Source organism: Elaeis guineensis, chromosome 9 (assembly GCF_000442705.2).
Source record: "Elaeis guineensis isolate ETL-2024a chromosome 9, EG11, whole genome shotgun sequence".
NCBI lineage: Eukaryota > Viridiplantae > Streptophyta > Magnoliopsida > Arecales > Arecaceae > Elaeis > Elaeis guineensis.
Window position 1 is genome coordinate 657,063 of NC_026001.2, and position 20,834 is coordinate 677,896.

At 42.2% G+C, this 20,834-nt stretch overlaps 2 protein-coding genes across 2 annotated transcripts in view; both read right to left on the reverse strand.

Annotated features, from left to right (window-relative positions):
- Nucleotides 1-4,355: 4,355 nt before the first annotated feature.
- Nucleotides 4,356-7,037, reverse strand: LOC140851560 (leucine-rich repeat receptor-like protein kinase PXC1). Its single transcript, XM_073243310.1, has 2 exons — nt 5,426-7,037; nt 4,356-5,303 (listed from the first exon to the last, which is right to left on the reverse strand). The coding sequence occupies exons 1-2, from the start codon at nt 6,891-6,893 to the stop codon at nt 4,579-4,581; spliced, it is 2,193 nt and encodes a 730-aa protein (XP_073099411.1). The 5' UTR covers nt 6,894-7,037; the 3' UTR covers nt 4,356-4,578.
- A 3,311-nt stretch (nt 7,038-10,348) lies between these two features.
- The window catches only part of LOC105059194 (uncharacterized), an 11,088-nt gene continuing 602 nt past the window's right edge, over nt 10,349-20,834 (reverse strand). Inside the window, 2 exon segments of the mRNA XM_073243311.1 lie at nt 10,349-10,559; nt 12,167-12,368. Of these exon segments, the coding sequence (XP_073099412.1) occupies nt 12,198-12,368 (171 nt within the window). The 3' untranslated portion in view covers nt 10,349-10,559; nt 12,167-12,197.

Consider the following 20,834-nt stretch of genomic DNA (forward strand, 5'->3'; position numbering starts at 1 on the left):
CAGATCACCAACTGGATCGGAGTAGGCCAGAGTATGCCCTTGGAGGGAGAAGCCGAAATCCATTATTTGGATCGTCAACTGGATCGGAGTAGGCCAGAGTACGCCCATGAAGGCAGAAGCCAAAGCCCACTAATCGAGGATCTCACTATTCAGTGAGGGGCAGAAGGCCTCACATGAAAATCGAAGCAATAAATATAGATAAAATAAGAAATTTTTATTTAAAATATTTGGTTAATGATTTCTTGATTACAAAAGCCAAGCCACAATAAAAGCGACTATATGGAAAAAGAAAGGAGGTCCCCACACGCCTGACCTCGGATGATGTCGAGGCTATCTGCATGCTGTCCCGTGCGAGCGACCATGCTTCTTATGTACGTGCGAGCACCTATAAGCAGATCCGACCTCTATGATGCTGAAGTCTCCCGCAAGGGGAGGCCTTAAAGTTCCCCCCTCATCCCCATGACCATCACTGCCGAAGTCACTTACAGATGGCAATAAGGCTATCTGCTCCATACCTCAGTGGGAAGTGTCCTTATATCTTTATTGCCTCCATACTACATGCATCAGAAGATTTATGGTGGAAAAAATGCCACGCTATCTCTCATCCCATTGACTCTCGATTGCGTATTGTCCCCAATGCACATGCTTCGGGGTTTGTCTTAGTCCACTCGAACCTAGCGCATGCAATTAATTTTTATCTTGTCCCATCCCCCTTTACAAGTGGCATAACCAAACAAAAAGGAAGAAAAGAAAGAGTGGATGGGAGAGAAGGTGAAAGGGAGAAGAAGAAAAAGGAGGTGAAAAAGATCGTGGGGTGGGGTGACCCTTTCAGAAGAGAAGAACCCACAATCAAGTAGCTCCAGCAACTTTTGATGGCACTGGGTCCCACCTCCACCCCGAGCCTCCTTAACTCCCTGGGTGAGGAGATCATCCGTATCGTTGCCCACATCTCCCTCTCTTCGATCGTCTCACGATAGGGCTCCCCCACTCCGTGCGGTGCCAAAACTTAGGGACCCATCGACCGATCCAGCCTTGAGCGGTGTTGAACATCGCCAGCAGGGTCGATCTTAAGATCCTACAAAGTGATCTGGTGATCCCCTCTGGCAACACCAACGCCTATCATCCGATCCATCCCGAGTGGTACTGAGGACGACCACCCACGAACCCACTCTTGGGTGACACCAATCCCCCTCTGACGACATCGACCCAGCCTAGATCCAGTCTCCTGAGTTTCGCCCCCTTTGTCTCATCATCGATGACATCAAGTTCGTCTAGGTATCGATCTCCGATGTCCCCCTATGTGTGCCTTATTTTTGGCCATGCCGAAGTCTACAAGCCGATCCTAGGCTTCACCGATCTTGGCCGGCCGATTCAATTTACAGCAGCACCAAAACCAAAAATGCTCACCGGCAGAATTGATCCTAGGCCATGCTGAAGCCTACCGGTGGGACTAGTCCCAAACAGTGCCAAAGCCTCCCTTTGATGATGCTGAAGTCCCTTCCGGCACCCATTCAACAGTACCGAAGCCCCTCTCTATGATCCTGAAGTGGGCACCATCGAAACTGATCCTAGGCGGTGCCGTGCTATCTGCATGTATGTCCGAACTCTGCTGATACCAGAACCACTGATGGACCCGATCTTGAGCACCATTGTACTTTCTACATGCATGTCCGAACCTCCGACAATGCCGATCATCCCCAAATCCGGATGCTCGAGACCTCTCACGTCTCTTTCCCAGCACCAAAGTACCTTCTGTGCATGCAACTTTGGTAAATGCCAAAGTCGCCCATGGATGTCATTGCTCTCTCGGCCCCTGCACCCAGCATCGGATGGGACCTGTCCGAGACCAAAGGCACCCATCGAAGCTCTCCAACACACCCGCACGCAACTTTGAATTATCGCCCACCGACGATGATGGCGCCCGACGGTTCTCCACTGGTAAGGACTTACATGCATGACCCACGATACGACCACACACACCATGTCCAGGCCCAGCGAGAAGCGATTGGGATGGTGATGGGCATGCACTGATGATAGAACCATGCATACCATGCTTCAAATACACATGTTGTATCTGATGGGCATCATCATTGTTGGCACAAACATCGTTGTCATTATCATCATCATCATCATGATGGGAGTGGGGCGACATCGCGGTCAAAGCATTCTGTCTATTAATATCGAAAAGGTTCATATCAAAAGCCTTCAAAGCATCGACGAAGAGAGGAAGTGAAAGCTCTCGGGAAACCTCGAAGGGCACACTACCATATTCTCCGAGCCAAAAATGGGAAGCAACAGTGACCATAGCACAACTTAAAGGCTTCTTTCCAAAGATCGCACAATAAAGCCTCTGGCATCGTCCCTTCTAAAGAGATCATCCATGGGCCTGGTTCGAGCATCCTCGGACTCAAGCTTCGACCAGCCCTCATTTTGGTTACTCTATTTGAAAAGTTTAATGGTAGACTTCTACATACTCCCTTTCAAATAAAGCCTGAGCGCCGAGTCATGTCAAGCCATGTCATGTTAAGCCATCAGGCTCAAAGGTCTCAAGCCTGGGCCATTTGCGGGGACAATAAACCACAAACCAAAAGGTGTCACATCAACCATCAAAACTAGGAAAAATAGATCGAAGCTATGGACTGCCCAAGTCACATGACGAATATGTCATATCATTTGAAAATCAAGAGCCGACTCGTATCTTCAGAAGCGGAACGTTGATTCATATTCCATGGGCCTGGCTCCAGCTCAGGCCAGAGAGTAGGGGGCATATGTTGGGGGTGTAACCCCAATCATACCGAAGACATAGATCATATAGGGGTCTGTAATGAAACATGCAAAATTATTATCAAATACAGATCGGAGATAAACGAGTATGATCCTGATGGTAGATATGTCATCCCAGAACAGTGGAACAATTACTCACAGAAGTTATCTAATGTAGTGTAGGTGGAGATTTAACTCCGGATCTTACAGATCCTTACCTTCTAAACACCTCAGTGCGTAACTCATGGAGCCGATCTTAACTTCGACCAACGATCTTAGTTCATATGTCATCCCAAAACAGCGGAATAATTACTCACGGAAGTTATCTAATGTAGTATAGGTGGAGGTCCAACTCCGGATCTTACTGATCCTTATCTTCTAAACACCTCAATGCGTAACTCATGGAGTCGATCTTGACTTCGACCAACGACCTTAGTTCGGATAGTTGACATTTGTCTCAATTAAGTCCTTAACTGTTGGCCCAAAGGTGACATCCAGACATCATATGCCAATCCAAAGAAAACTCCAACTTACGCATCTTCCTCAAGGATCTTTGGCCGATCATTACTCCTAATCATATATCACATCAGTGACTATATCAAACTATTTCGGATAAAGTTAACCCCTATACGATCCTACCGAATTGTGTCACCCTGCAGTGAACTTTATCCCTCCAAATGACTGGCTGTGCATCAATTGAGTTCACTCCAAGCTACGCTATCCGACAGTGTATGGTCAACCTCCGAAGCTCTTTCCTCCCGACCCTTAGTTCGATCGACACATCCGATGACATTCAACTGAAGCCTTCATATGACTGTTAAGTCAAGCCATTAAAGATTGCAGCTTATCATGATAATTCTAAGAGGCCTCCTTATCCGATCACATCATCCCACTTGAAAATGGGGCAACTATGGATAGAATAAAATTATGCCACTCTCAAAGTCTCTAACTGTTAACTCATGATATTAATAGAGATGGCTCTCACATATAGTGAGGTAACAACACTCACTAATTTAGAAAATCAATGAATCAGGCATGCTACTTAAGAACACGATGAGAGGCAAAAAGATCCTTTCTAGCCTTCTTTTTTTTCAAGACTCCAATCTCACCTATAAAAAGATAATTCGAGAATCTTAGAAAATATACACATCCTCTCCCTCTCATAAACACACGCTCCTTCCCTCCTACTGCGGAAAATTTGACTTCAGCATCCGAAAATCCTCACCAAAACCAACTCCAGTAAAATTTTTCTTATAAATCCGATCACTGTCGACCTATCGAACGTCGAACGTCGCCTCGCTCCAACATCTCCATCCCAAAACGGATTTCAACTGCAACACATCCCATCTAAAGATTTCATATTCAATTACATTTATATCAATCAATTTTATTTACTTGTGCTTTTTTTTTTTTTTTTTGCTTGATTTTTTTTATCTTATTTTGTCCTACGAGAAATTTGTGAAGTTCCCTTCCTGCAAGAAGAATCAAATCGCACCTCTTAATGGATTGAAATCGTTGATCGATTTGTCCGATCCGACATGCCAGTGATCTAATCGACCACCATTAATTTTCTAGGAAATAGTCAAACATGATTCAGGCAATCGTTGCTCGGGGATCATGTAGCATTGCCCAAAAAGATAAATAAAACGCTGATGAGAACGATTGGTTCAGGCAAAAGCACCTCGTAGAGGCAGGGCGGGGCTCGCTGATTAGCGGAGGGATAATGAAAGGAAGCAGAGCCGACATTTTCTAGAGCGACAGAAACAATACCTCCTGCCAAGACAAAGACAACGAGAACTGGAGGGATGATGGAGATCAGTAGCTGAGGCGACCGTCCTCGGTGACAGTGGCGAGTGAAGGCGAGAGGGAGAGGCGAGAGTCGTCGAGGTCGTCCTCGGGGAGCGGCGACTGCTCCACCCTGATGTCCTCGATCATCTTGACCACTTCCGACATGGCCGGCCTCCGGTCGGGCTGGTGGGCCACGCAGGCCAGACCCACGTGGAGCATGGCCACCATCTCTTCCTCGATGTTCTTATACCGCAGCAGCTCCGCGTCGAACACCTCCGCCGTCCACTCCTCCCGCACCACCGACCGTACCCATTCCGGCAAGCTGACGCCGATGATGCTGTTGCTGCTGCTATTGTTAATGCTGTTGTTACTATTTCGATGATGTTGATGAGGAGGAGGGGGAGGGGGGTACTGGGCGGGCGCCTTCCCCGTAAGGACCTCGAGGATGAGCACCCCGAAGGCGTAGACGTCGGCCTCCTGAGAGAGGCGCCTGGCGTCGGCATGCTCGGGGGCCCGGTAGCCCCCGAGGCGGGCGGTGGCGTGGGCTGGGTTCAGCAGCAGCGCCAGCCCGAAGTCGGCCACGCAGGCGGCGCCGTTCTTGTCCAGCAGTATGTTGGAGGACTTGACGTTGCCGTGGGGAATCTTGGACGGTCCATACTCCTCGTGGATGCGGGCCAGCCCCCGCGCCGCCCCCAGCACCAGGCTGATCCTGGTCGTCCAGTCCAGCGGGATCCTTCCCAGACCCCGATTGCCTGTAAATAGTGTATGTACAATGAAATCTAAATCCAATGGATGACGACGACGATGATGGGGAATTCAATTCAATTATTAATGACCAGGGAGGCAGTGGTAAGGCAAGGTTAAGGTACCGCACCATGGAGGTGAGAATGGAGGCTGCCGTTGGGGAGATAGTCGTAGATGAGGAGCTTCTCCTGTTTGGCGTAGTAGTAGGCCTGGAGGCGGACGAGGTTGGGGTGGCGCAGTCGGCCGATGAGGTCCATGTACTTGTGGAAGTCGGCGCGGGCGCAGGGATTGGCGTCCTTGAGCCGTTTCACCGCCACCATGCATCCGTCCTCCAGCACCGCTCGGTACACCGTCCCTAGGCTCCCCTTCCCCAGCATCTCTGCCGACGCCCGCAGCAGCTCTTCAAGTTCGAACCGCTTCCTCCTTGCCCCCCGCTTCCCCCCGCCGCCGTCCTCCTCCACCTCCTCCTCTTCAAAGAACACCAACTTGCTGTGCGCTGTCGCCCCATCACTCTCTCCGCCGTCGCTGTCTTTGCCGCCCCCCTTCCTTTGCTTTTCTTCCTCCGCCGCCTCCAGAGTGGAGGGGTAATCGCCTTCCCCGCCATCGCCGCCAATCTTGCTGCCATCCTTGTCGCCGAGCTGCCTGACGCAGCAGCAGTACGCCAACAGCAGGGACAGGACCACCAGCAGCAACACGGCATTCCCGACGACGATGCCGACGATCGCGCCCCTGCTCAGCCCCTCTCTGCTGCGCCTCCCTCTCTCCCCTCCTCCAGCCCCCATGGCATTAACGCTTGATGAGGCGCCTGGTCTGGTGCTGGGGTTGGAGGGCACCACCGACTGAGGAGAGGAGGAAGAGGAGGGAGGAGAGTCGCGCGGTATGAACGAGCATGGCGGCAGCGGTGGGGTGGGCCCGCAGAGGCCCGCGTTGCCGGTGAAGGACGCCGTCCCGAAGCGGGCGCTAATGCCATCGGGGACCCTCCCGGAGAGTTGGTTGTTGGAGGCGTTGAACTCCACGAGGCGGGGGAGGGCCACGGACAGATCCGGGATGCGGCCGCAGAGGAGGTTGTTCTGGAGGCGGAGGGTGAGAAGGCGGGTGAGGTTCGCGAGGGCGTCGCCCGGGATGGGCCCGCCGAGGTCGTTGCTGGAGAGGTCGAAGCGGAGGAGCCGCGTGAGGAGGCCGACGGCGGGCGGGATCTCGCCGGAGAGGTCGTTCTGGGAGAGATAGAGCAGCTTGAGGTTGGGGAGGGCGGGAAGGAGGGGGAGGAGGGTGCCGTTGAGGCGGTTGCCGTGGAGGTCGAGGCGGCGGAGCTGGTCCAGATGCGAGAGAGGGTCGAGGGGGCCCCGGAGGTCCAGGAAAGGGAGGGCGAGCGACGTCACGCGACCACCGGAGCAGCCGACGCCACGCCACCGCCCGGAGCAGGCGTCGGGGGTGCTCCAGTTAGCGGCCAGGTTGCCGTGGGCGTCGGCCCTCGACCGGAAGATGGTCAGGGAGTCCGTGTCGCTAGGCTTGGCGTTGGGCTGGGGTTGGGCCGCCGCCGCCACCATCACGAGCGGAGAAGACAGCAAGAGTAGTAAGAGTAGGTGCGACGAAGCCATGAACGAAGGCGACCGAGAAAGGGAGAAGCGGGCGTGGGACCAAGACTAAGGAGTAGGTAAACTCTCTCTCTCTGTCTCTCTCCCTTATCGGAGTTCGTTCGGCGGGACTGTGTTTTTAAGTTTCAAAACAAAGAGGAAAGTAAACTGGTTTCAATGGACGAGTAAGAAATGGAAGGTCCCATTTGTTGCTTTTTTTAAAAAAAGCCTACCGATTACAGAGAGAAAGAGACTGTTTTGTGGGGCCTTCAACCTACACCACACCTCCTTCGACTTTGCTGCCGCTGCTGCAACGGTGGGACCGCAGATTGACTTGTTAGCCGGGTTCCCGACTCTTCTTTCTTTTTTTTTTTTTTTTTTTTTTGGTGGACGGGGATTACCTTGCTTAACTAATTCCTTCTACTCTAAAACAATTATAACGGTGATAAACCCCGCTTGAGAAATTCTTTGCACCGCGGGATGCAGAAAATCCAACATGAAGTATGCTATTTTATATGATTGTTTATATATTTATTATTTTTTAATATATATATAATATATATATTTTTATTTTTTTATTTAAAAATTTTGTATGATAAAAATATTTCTATTCTTTAAAAAAAATTATGATATCATGAGCATATTATGACTTTCTATATGCAAGATGTCATAATATGGTCCAAAAAATTATGATATCCTGTGTATATTATGATATTCTGCATCAAATTATGATTTTCTGCATGCATAATGCCATAATATCGTTTAGGATATCATAATATGATTCAGGATATCATAATATGGAAGGAGTATTTTTATCTAACCACTTTTCAATATGCATTTAATATCTGCAGCTTTATTTTTTCGTTTGAAAATTTTGAATGATGAAAATACTCTTATTCTTTGAAAAAATTATAACATCCTATGTTTATATTATGACATCTTGCATTACATTATAACATCTTATGATAAAAATTAGAATTTTCTGGACGCAGGATGTCATAATATAGACATAAAATGTCATAATTTTTTAAAGAATAGAAGTATATTTATTATTTAAAATTTTAAATAAAAAAATAAAGCTGCAGATATTAAATATGCATTGAAAAACGATGATTACGTAGACCAATCAGATAAGACGATGCGCTCCATGTTGGATTTTCTACACCACCCAAGGTGCATAAAGAATTTCCCCAACCCCGCTTTCCTAATTTGTCTTTTTCCCTCCTGCGAACTGGGGTTTATTATTATAAGACTTAATTATTTTAAAATTTTTAGATTTTTTGAAGATTTTTATTTTTATTCTAAACTTCAATTTGTTGCAATCAGTCCTCAATTTTTATAATGTTGTAATTTCTTTCCAAGTGTTATTTCGTCCGACGATCATGACGAAAATGTCACATATTATCATGTAATATGTAATAGAAGCTGATGTAGAATCTAAATACCTTCTTTCCTATTTTTTCTTTTTAGCTAAGATTTTTATTTTCAATTTCATTACTTTCTCTTCTAAAACTCCACCATCTTTTTTATTAAATATTGAAAAATTTAAACTTTGAGATTCAGAGATCTTAGTTGTCTCCTTTTTTTTTTCTTTGTTATTTATATTTGCTTGAGAAATATGTGATTGATAGGTTTATAGATTTGTAATGATTTGAATTATTAGTTTGTTTTATTTGTAGCTAATCTTATAAACTCACAAAGCTAACTTTAGAAAATCTAAATTTTGAAGAAAGCCAAAAAAAAGATGAGAACAACTAATCCAAATCCTTCATATTTTATTTTCTCTTCTTCTTCTTTTCAGGTGGGTCATGCTTTAAAAAATGAAGGAAAACTAATGAAATGAAAAGTAAAAATCATAACTAGAAGAAAGAAATAGGAAAAAAGATGTTTAGAATTTCATATCAGCTAATTCTATACCATATCAATTTTTACTTTGTTAACACGATAGTACATAATATTTTCGTCATGGTCATAAGATGAAAATAGTATTTAGAGGAGAAATTATAATATTATAAAAGTTTGAGGATCTGATTAAAACGAAAAGAATTTAAGATAAAAATAAAAATTTAAAATTTTTAAATTTTTTAAATAATTAAACCTTATTAGAATTCATGAAAAGAGTGGCCATGAGTAAGGATGATGGAATATTAGAGTAGGCGTGAATAATGATGCCTCTCTCTGCCCGGGTGCCACCCTTCCTCCTCCATGGTTGTCACCGCATCATACCCCTCACCAACTACGTGCTGCTTTCTTTTTTCCCCTACATTCCTATTTTCCTGATTCCTATTGCCGACTGTTCAAAAAATGTTCCCTAGCTGTAACCCACAACTTTCTTTTTTTGTCATTTCCTATGCTCATCTTCTGCAAAGAGGACTCTGCTTAAAAGTTTAAAAGGCTCTCAACCTCGGATGCACAGTCCCTGCTAGGCTTAGACATGCTGCGATACGTAAAAGTTTGTTACAAGGGACGAATAATCAAATCACTCATGGAGCCTTCATCAATCAGCAGCATAAGAAGACATGGGATAAGCATACAACAGCGAAATTTTTGCACCAACAAGAACCAGAGGAGTACTTAACAAAAAAAAAAAAAAAAAACAGAGGAGATGGTGATGTGTTGCTTGATGCAAAGCGTGAACAGTAGCGAAACTGACTCCGATCGTTTGCTATTAACGATCACCATTCATGCCGAAGAATAAAAGGGAATGGGGCATGACGAGCATGGTGCTGGACGACTCGATGCCCTGATGCATCCGTACGATAAGCCACCACAATCAGGATGGGAGCAGCACCGTGGTTTCCGCCTAATCAACCGCGAAAGTAACGCATGGTATCTGGCACGCGATGGGCCACAGATTACTGGCCGACACGCTTCACAGCCATGGCCATAGGGGGCCCCGCGATCCACGCTCGCTCGCTAAAACAAAGGACGTTTTCGGGAGAGAGAGAGACCCTTCTCATTGCTCCGAAGCCGCTTTGGGCGATAAAGCAGGGAACAAAAAGGACCAAGGAGATATTCGATAGATACGCAAGCGCGGAAAAGGAGCGAGACGGATGGATCTGATGGTTTTTTGACCATGCCTGCTAGCTTGCAATGCCGCGCAAACCCCACAACCTCCTTGTAGAAATCAAACGTGCGAGGCGAAGACAGTGCACCACCAAAGCAGTGACCCTCACGACCACCGCCAGTCTGATCATGAATTCGAACGTTGATGCGGCCTGCCACACGTGGAAGCACTTCCAAGAAATGACGAACCTTTTCTGCTAAATCTTAACCTTCCTGTGATTTAGAGTCAAAACAACCATGGAGAAGCATCCTAATCCCTTGGCAAAATATGAAGAGCAGCGATCAAGAAGCTGGGTGCCGCTAGTTGCGTAGCTTCCTCTATTTATTTATTTGTTTATCTATCTATCTATCTCTCTTTGTTGCGATGCCATCTTCTGGCCCTCTGTTTTGGTATGGCCAAGGAAACTAGTCAATAATCAGTTCAAAGACACGGTGCATTGTATTAAAATGCTTTATTACAGACGTCAAATACTTCATTATGACCAGGATATAAGCAACCTTGTAATTTTCCACCCACCAGTAAATCAATTGTTGATAAAGCCTGCAACAGGAAAAAAAAAAAATGACCCTATGGAGTTCCGCTGGAGTCATCATAACCATTTGGCAGGAGAAAGAAAAATCCACCTGCACCAGGAGTGGATATCATACGATTAATGTTTCTGTGATAAATAAGATAGTAGCAGCGAAGGCATGCTCGGATGAAACTTAAAAACATGCAAATCTCCAAAAGAAAACTCCCAGGATGAAGCTTCAGCAGAATTAACGCCAAAAGTGGCTGATTCAGAGAATTTCTGGGGTTGCATTTAAAATGGACCACCAAAAGAATGGCCTCTATTTTGACAGACAACCCCCTGGTCTGAATACCCACCACTGCCAACGGCAACAAAGATATCTCAGCTGAAAGCTAATAAAAGGATAACTGTACCCATCCAAAAAGATTAGAAGGAGAACTGCCCCTTACCTACTCTACATAATCATATAACATCCATAATGTGTTGCTCGCTTGCAAGCGACAAACAAATCAAAGCACTACAATGGGATATCACGATTATTTTAGGTTAGTTAATGACTTCACTACATTAAAAGTTACAAAGCTGCATAGCAAATGAAGCCAACCCTTTTATTTCTCTGTTTTCTTATTATCTTGCTTAGATCTTTCGATTTTTTCCCTTTCATGATTTTTTTTTTTGTTTTGATAAGGCCTATCGCTTGTATTGCTCCACCACCATTTATGTCAATCTTAATTAAAACCATGAAAGGAATAAGATGGCTGAGTTATGTATGTTTCTAAAATCAAATTATTTACATAATTATAGAAAATAAAAGAAGTGTAACACAAAATGCAATAGTCAAATTTGAAACAGATTGCTTTTCAGTGTTTAAAAAAATAATGAAGATTGAAAATGACCAGGAACCAATCTCCAAAGTTCTCGAGTAAATGTTTATGAGAATCTTAAGGTGCGATAATAGAAATATATTTTAACTTATCTGCAAAGTGTAAATTTTGATCCAAGATTGTTTACGCATGATAATTTATAAGAACTGTTTCCTGCTCAAAACTGTTCAAAGTGTTACTGTCAAAACAACCATATATCTTTAGCCCTCCCGCTAAAAGCTTAGGTACTCATCAAATAAATACCTGATATCAAAGAATCTACCAATGATACCATTAACAGCGACCCCTGCAAATCAGATTTGCTGTCTAAATGTTATTTTGGACCTTAAATCAATACTCTTGACAAGTTTATTTGCATAATTTACATGTCACCCACAATTTATTGTATGCAGATGTGACAAGGACGCATATATTTTTTGCTCATTCACTGCAAACTTTATCTGCTGTGACATGCTAGGAAGTTGTTTTAGAGTGCTTTAAACTGAATCAAGACCTAATTTGAATATGAAGTTAATCGTTAAGCCTTTTAAGGTAAAATACTTGATTCATAACAGTATTTCACAAACAATGTCTGATAATAGGGTGATTGAAAGGGTCAAATCCACTTGAATGAGGCAAGCAACCCCTTGAAAAGTCTAGTTGTTACTTACAATTGTTTAATTAGCTACATAATACTTGATGTTCTGAACTTCGACCACCCGACATATGCAAATAATAAGAAAAAAAGGAGAACAGGAGAAAAAAGGAAGTGGGGTGAGGGGGTTCAAAGCAAAGCAGCAATGAGAGCACTCAATTTGATGTGTAGTAATTTATAAATATGGAAAGGGTGACAAACCTGGCAACAGCTTGGCGAGTCTCAAACTGGACTAGAGTGGTGTTGTATCAACTATTGCCTCTAATATTCTCTTTTCCAAGTTTTCCTCTGAAATCCACATTGAACTCTGCTGATGCAAAAGCTCTTTCTCTTCATTCTTCTTTTGCTCCCTCATTTTCTCTTTCGTCCTCCAACTTTCCAATTTCTTAGCTCTTTCTTTCAACTGTTGTCAGATGAACATGAAATCAAAGAATGTGAATGCCTACTAGTGCCAAAAAAAAAAAAGCAAAAAAAAAAAAAAAAAAGAAATATCCAGTGGACTTCAATAATCCTAGTAATGCAGTCTCATTTGATTAAGGGGCTGAAATTTAAAGATCGATGGTTCTGATGAGTGCGCAATTGTTACATATGTGGTAGTCTTCATGTCTACCAATATTAGGTTAACATATGTGGTAAATAGGGCTGTTCATAATTTGGTTTTAGACCAAAAATCGATCCGAACCGAAAAACCGAACCGAATATAGTTCGGTTCGGTTTTCGATTTTTATTTTCAAGAATTTCGGTTTTTGGTTCGGTTCGGTTAAAAATCGAAAAATCCGAAAACCAAATCGAAAACCGAACTCATAATTTCAATTTATGTTGTTTACTATTTTAAGAACTTGTTGGTTATAATACATGGATAATTGGATATTCGATTTAGTCTATTATTATAATTTGCTGTGATGCTTGATTGCTTGTTTGTATTGTAGATAATGTGATTCTTGATATGTTAATTTTGTTTATTATTGATTTATTATTTATCAACTACCAATATACCATTATTTATCAATTATTAATTTTTAATGTCAGAAATTATCAAAAAATAAAGTCAACAGATCCTGAATTTAATTAAATGTAATGTAACAAACTAACAATGAATCATTAATAATTATTTAAATATGTTGTATCAAAAATGAATAATTGAAAATAAAAAAATTATAAAAAAAATCGAATAACTGAACGAAATTCTTGGTTCGATTTCGATTCGGTTCCTCTCTTATTCGGATCGTTTTCGATTTTTATTTTTCTATTATCCATTTTCGGATCGGGTCAGATCGGTTAAAACCGAATGAACAACCCGAGTGGTAGATGCTTTTCCATCCATATAGAAGAAAAAAGAACTACCGCCACCATTTCTGAAGTCAATAACTATGATCTCCTCCTATACTTTGCATTTAGTTTGACCTGTCAACCATACTCATTTTTTATTTTGAAGTCCGACAATGGTACATGCAGATAATGATGAATTAATGGAGTTGGAACTTCCCACAAATTTACCATGCCGATAGCTAGAAGCAAAACTAAGAAGGAAAAAGGATGAACCACAAATATCACTGGAACAGCTAATATGAAGACTGAGTTCATCGAGTAGCAAACGTACCAAAAGAAGCTACAAAGGAGGGAGGAGGAAGAGGGAAAGCATGACCGACAAGACCATGCTTGACTAAATAACCTTAACTTTTCCTAAGAGAAACACCCATAGATGACAAGCATCAGTACTCCAATGTATAGCGTGCTTCGAGTCCGCCATGGATTTCCAAAGAATGGTAAAAAGATGACTGCTACACAGTATCCAACCTCGTAAATATAAACTTCGGAACTAGAACCTCATGGTGATACAATCAATTTCAAAATCCTTCTCTCCTACTTAAAGACACTTTGATCAGCTTTTCTAACATGGTAAAACTAGAAGAAGCAAAGAAAGGAATAAATATATTAGAGGAGCTATAGGAGTTACATCAACAAAGAATAAAACAAAAAGAATCAACTAAGATAATATGGTCATCTACAATTATTAGTTGAGAACAAATAAAGGGACAGCTAATTGAGATAATCCAGATACATACTGTGAATTGAGAGGCACTGATTAAGAGAGGTACTAGAATCTCTATTCAAGGATTTGGAAAGCAGAGGGAAAGACCTGATATGACATGGATGGAAGTTGTTGAAAAAAAGGACCCATGAAAGCTTGCAATAACACCAAAAGTAGGCCGTTACAGAAGACTAGAAAACAAGGATTCATTATGCTGATCGCATTCCAGATAATTTGGGCAAGTCTAGATGATGACAATGATGGTTATGGTTACAGGCACCTCTATTGCACTTCTTCACTGCTTCCACACTGAAAACTAGTCCTGTGGGGCTGCATCTATTTGCAATTCAGTCTAGACAGAGTTTGCATCCAGGAGCAAGAGTCCATGCATACTCCCCGATGCTTTACATAAAGTAATTCATAGATAACAGCAGAATACTCAATGATGGAAAATAAGTCGGATAGTTTCTCAGATTCAGCTAGATATTTTCAGCAGATATTTCCTTAGATTATTCTAGAATTTCTTAGTCAAATTTTTAGGTTATCCTAGGAGTAATTCAGTCTTTCCAGAGTCTGTTTTTATTAGACTGCATTTACTAGTTAAGAGTCTAGTTCCAAGATCATTTATTAGTCAAAAGTCTGGTCCAAGGGTCTGTAACATCCGGAAACTTCTAAGAGTCTATATAAGGTCCATTGTATGCATTTTCAGATCAGAGAAAAATATTTACAGAGTTTGAAACTATCTGGTGCTTTTCCAGAGTTGTTTACTAAGTCTTTTCCGGATTTGATCTTATCTAAGGTCTATCCAAGGAGTGGACTCCTCCCACACTTCATCTCCCTTCAAATTATCACCCATTTTCCCTTTATTTTCTGCTAACTAAAGCCCGGACTGCAGCAGTTTGGTATTCTGCTAATCAGAGCAAGGTTGCTGCCAGTAATTGTGCTCTAATAGCCACTAGAAGTGGAACAGAATACCGTGGGAGGCTCATGGATCGCCAAAGAAATGATTTACTTTTACAAATTGCTCAACAACTCCAAGATCTCTCTGCTCGTGTAACTAACCTGGGGATCGAAAGGGCAGCAGCTTCAGAAAACCCAAGACCTGAGGCTCACAATGCAAATTATGAAGATGGTCGAGAGGTAGAAGCCGGCGATGCAGGTGCACCAAGAAGAATTGTGCATCAACGTCTGGCCCAACATAATCAACCTCAGCCTATTGTTGAGAGGGGCTGGTCCCGAACTATTGACAGAAATTCTAGCAACATGGGGCTTATGATGAAATCACCAAGAAGGTTACAATTGATGTTCTGTATTTTTCTGGGAAGCTTGACCCTCATTCCTTCATTGATTGGATAACGGCGATGGAAGACTCTTTGATTGGTACGAGATGTTTGAAGATCGAAAGGTTAGACTTGCGAAAATGAAACTAAAGGGACAAGGACGTATGTCATGGTGTAGCATTGAGAAGTGGCTCAATAGACTTAGGCAGCCTCCTATAATTCATTGGGAGGAAATGAAGCTCAAATTACAAGAGAAGTATCTTCCTCTAGATTATGAGGACCCAATTTATGAAGAATTATTACAGTTACGGCAAGGAGTAATAACAGTTGAAGAATACATGGAGAAGTTCAACAACTTAATCATTCAATTCCATGTTGATGAAGATGACTGTCAACTTTTATCTCGATATAAGATGGGGTTACGTGCCGAAATTAACCAAGAGCTAATGACGGTGCGCCTCTTTAGTGTTGATGAAGCTTATCAAATGGCTGTTAAAATTGAAGAACTGTTAAGACAGACACACACCAAAAGGTCTGTATCTCAATTAGGGGACCTTGCTGCCAAGAAGCCTAATCCAGGAACTCAACAGACTACAGTTAAAGAAAATTTTAGCAAAAGTCTTCCCGGAACTTCAAATTTTGCAAGAAAAATTGATGCAGAAACTTCCAGCAAACAGGGGTGACAAATTGAGTGTTATAAGTGTGGAGGAAAGGGTCATTTTGAAAAATTATGTCCAAGCAAGAATCTGACTTTCTATTGAGAGGAAGAGGCCCCTGATATTCAAGAAGAAAATGACAGGGTGCAAGCTCTGAAGAATAAAAAGATGACATTGATGAAGTTGTAGGAGCAAAACAAGTATCAATGGTGATGCGGCACTCTTAATAGCACCCAAAGAAGCACGTGAAGACCATTGGCTTTGCATAGTATATTTCACACCAATGTTGAATGTGGCGATCAAGTTATGAAGCTCATCGTTGATGGAGATAGCTATGCAAACGTTGTTTCACAAAAACTTGTTAACAAATTCAAGCTAAAGCCCCGACAACACCCGGCACCCTACACATTTGCTTGGATCAATGATACCTCTCTCCCAGTTACAAAGCAATGTTTGGTAGCATTTTCAATTGGAGATCGATATAAAGAAATAGTATGGTGTGATGTCATTCTGATGTGGGTTGCTCATATTCTGTTAGGAAGGCCATGGCAATATGACAGGAAAGTGCTATATGATGGGGAAGCGAATACTTACACCTTCTCGTACCAGGGCAAAAGATCAGGTTGATGCCCATGAAAGATGAAGAATCCAAGGTGAAGCAATCAGCTGAAAAGAGAGAAGTAAAGGTGCTATCCATGAGTAGGTTCGAAGGAGAGAGCAAGAAGGAAGGTCTTACTTATGCGCTGGTTGTAATAGAAAAACAGGAGAGCAATCAACATCAACTACCTAATTCAGATTCTGATATTCAGCAAATATTATCAGGATTTGTTGACTTAAGTCTAGGGCAGTTGCCAAAAAGGACTTCCCCCGATGCGTGAAATTCAACATGCAATTGATCTTGTATCTGGAGCGTCACTTCCAGACTCACTAGCCTATCAAATGAGCCTGATTGAACATGAAGGATTAAGAAGGCAAGTTGAAGATCTTCTTTCTAAAGGTTTCATCAGAGAAAGCCTCAGCCCTTGTGCTGTTCCAGAATTATTGATGCCAAAGAAAGATGGATCTTGGAGGATGTGCATCAATAGTCGAGCCATAAATAAAATAACCATCAAGTGTCGGTTTTCTATACCTAGACTTGATGATATGCTTGACTTAATGGCTGGAGCAAAGGTGTTTTCAAAAATTGACCACATGAGTAGTTATCATCAAATCAGAATTCGTCCAAGTAATGAATGGAAAACAGCTTTCAAAATAAAAGACGATCTCTACGAATCGTTAATGATGCCATTTGGGCTTACCAGTGCACCAAGCACCTTCATGAGGGTAATGACGCATCTCCTACAGCCCTATATTGGGAGATTTGTGGCAGTATACTTCGATGATATACTGATCTACAGTAGCAATAGAGAGCAGCACTTAACTCACCTCAAAAAGATTTGGATGACTTTACAGGTGGAGAAGTTCTATATCAATTTGAAGAAGGGTGCATTCTTAACTGATTGTGTCAGTTTCTTGGGATTTATCATTTCTTCTGAAGGCATTACAGCTGATCCTGAAAAGGTGAAGGCTACTCTTGATTGGCCTACACCAACCAGCTTAAGTGAAGTAAGAAGCTTCTATAGATTAGCTACTTTTTATCGGTGTTTCATTTGCAATTTTAGTTCCATCATGGCACCAATTACAGAATGCCTCAAGAAAGGAAATTTTGTGTGGACGAGGGCAGCTGATCAGGCTTTTCAAGAAATAAACATGAAGATGATAGGAACACTGTCTTAAAAATTTCAGATTTTAAAAAGGTGTTCGAGCTTGCTTGTGATGCATCACATGTAGGCATTGGTGCAGTCCTTAGCCAACAAGGGCATCCTGTTGCTTATTATAGTGAGAAACTCAATGAAGCAAAGAAGAAATAATTGACTTATGATCTTGAGTTCTATGCTATAGTCCAAGCTGTCAAGCATTGGAAGCAATATTTATCTTACAACGAATTCATCTTATATTCCGCCATGAGGCATTGGAGTATCTTCATTCTCAGAGGCACCTAAGCTCCAAGCATGCCAAGTAGAGTTCTTATTTGAAACAATTTTCCTACGTGATGGGACATTGTTCAGGTGCTTAAAATAAGACAACTAATACTCTCAGTCGAAGGCAACCTTGCTGGTTATGTCTATCAAAGTGGCTGGTTTTGAAGAGTTAAAAAATGAGTATGCAAGTGATCCCTATTTTGGGACAATTTATACAGATTTGCAGGAAAATGTGGCTGCTACTCATCCTCATTTCGGTTGGACGAATGGTTATCTTTTTTATGGTAACCAATTATGCTTGCCAAATACTTCAATTCGTGATTTTGTCATTTGGGAGTTACATTTAGGAGAACTAGCTGGACACTTTGGACGTGACAGACAACATCCTTGATGGAGGATAGATTCTATTGGCCATGGCTAAGGGGTGATGTTGAAAAGATTATTTGGCAATGTCGTGTTTGTCAAGTTTCAAAGGGTCACAAGCAGAATTCAGAGCTGTACACATCTCTTCCAGTGCCTCAAGTACCATGGGAAGATTTATCTATGGATTTTATTTTAGGGCTTCCTAAAACACCTAGAGGGTACAACTCGATCTTTGTCATGGTGGATAGATTTTCAAAAATTTCCCATTTTATTCCCTGTTGGAAGACATCAGATGCATCAAAAATTGCCCAAATCTTGGATTTTGTTTTAGGACTTCCTAAAACACCTAGAGGGTATGACTCAATCTTTGTCATGGTGGATAGATTTTCAAGAATGGCCCATTTTATTCCCTATTGAAAGACATCAAATGCATCAAAAATTGCCCAAATCTTTTTCCACGAAGTAGTGAGGTTACATGGTCTTCCTAAGACCATAGTTTCTAATAGAGATGTTAAATTTGTAATTATTTATGGAAGATCCTGTGAAAACTTATGGATACACAGTTGACGTTTTCTAGTGCCTACCATCCACAAACTGATGACCAAATGGAGGCCATCAATCATAGTTTGGACAATCTTTTGCGCTGCCTTGTGGGCGAAAATGCGAAATCATGGGATCTGATCTTGCCAACAGCCGAATTTGCTTACAATAGTAGTGTAAATAAAAGTATGGGACGGTCTCCTTTCGAGATCGTGATAGGTTTAAAGCCACGGCAACCTACCGACCTTGTTCCATTACCTATTGAAGGCCAGACCAGTCAAGAAGCTGAGGATTTTGGTAAGCATATCCATGAGATTCATGAAGTGAAGAAGAAAATTGCTGCTAGTAATAAGCAATACAAATATGATGCAAACAAGCATAGGAGATTTGTAGACTTTCAAATAGGAGATAAAGTGATCATTCACCTGAGGCCAGAACACTTTCCAAAGGGGACATTCAAGAAGCTTCATTCAAGAAGAGCAGGCCCTTTCGAAGTGCTAAAGCAACTTGGAGCAAATGCTTATTTACTTGAACTGTCTGAGGAGCTTAGCATCAGCCCAATTTTTAATGTTGAGGATCTTAATCCCTATTATGGCAATAATGAGGAAGCTCCATCAGTCATATCAACTCCAAGACTTCCAGAGGTGCCAAAGAACATGGATGTCATTGAAGATGTTCTTGATGAACAGATTGTCTCCACTGGAAATGGGAGATGCCAGAAGTTTCTTGTCAAATAGAAAGGAAAGCCAATTCTGAGAGTACTTGGATTACTGTTTCAGATTTTCAGTGTTGCAATCAAGAACTTTTTGATCGATATCAAGCTTTTCACTCGTCGGAGATGAGTTCTTTCCAAGCGGGGGAGGATTGATAGAAAATAAGTCAAATAGTTTCTCAGATTCAGCTAGATATTTTCAGCAGATATTTTCTTAGATTATTCTAGAATTTCTCAATCAAATTTTTAAGTTATCCTAGGAGTCATTTAGTTTTTCCATAGTCTGTTTTTGTTAGGATGCATTTACTAGTTAAGAGTTTAGTTCCAAGATCATTTATTAGTCAAAAGTCTGGTCCAAGGGTCTGTAACTATCCTGAAACTTCTAAGCATCTATATAAAGTTCATTGTATGCACTTTCAGATCAGAGGAAAAATATTTACAGAGTTTGAAACTATCTGATGCTTATCCAGAGTTGTTACTAAGTTTTTTCCGGATTTGACCTTATCTAAGGTCTATCCAAGTAGGTAGACTCCTCCCACACTTCATTCCCCTTCAAATTCTCACCCATTTCCCCTTTATTTTCTGCTAATTAAACCACGGGCTGCATCACTCAACCATCTCCTCATTCTCAAGGTTCCCACTTATTTTCAACAGCATAAAATGAAATCCTGTACCCTTAACAATATCTATACAGTGGACCATCAATGCAAATGTAGGCAAGTGGTGAGGCACGATAAATCCGGGATCATGAAAGACTCAAAAAATATTATGTCAAACCCATCCATTCATCTGAAAATAAGACCCCTGAACCCCTAACTTTAGATACCACGAGTAGGCAGGGAGGAGAGAGCAGGTGCGTAATTTATTTACGGCATAAACAAATTTCAATGAAGCTCACAGTTCAAATCAGGATAGGAGCGAAAGCATGAGAGCAATTCAAGGGCAGGTTTACCAAAACGACGTTAGAATCCATAAGTTTCTACACCGGTTGATAGATTTTTCTGATTTACTGATAGCATTTGGTAGGGCTCTTGCAGAAAAGAAAACAGAGGTGAATTTGCAGGTCCCCACAGGAGGTTATTGCAACTAAAGTGGCCGTATACATCATGCAGCCGTGCTGAGGCGAAGTGATCGCGATGGTAGAGACAAGAGCGGCGCAACCTATGAGGAGGTGCGTGTGACTGTGAGCAAAGGAGAGGGGTGGGGAATTTTGTCGAACGGCAGGCAGGGATAGGAACGGATGAGATCCCGAGTTAGAAATCAAG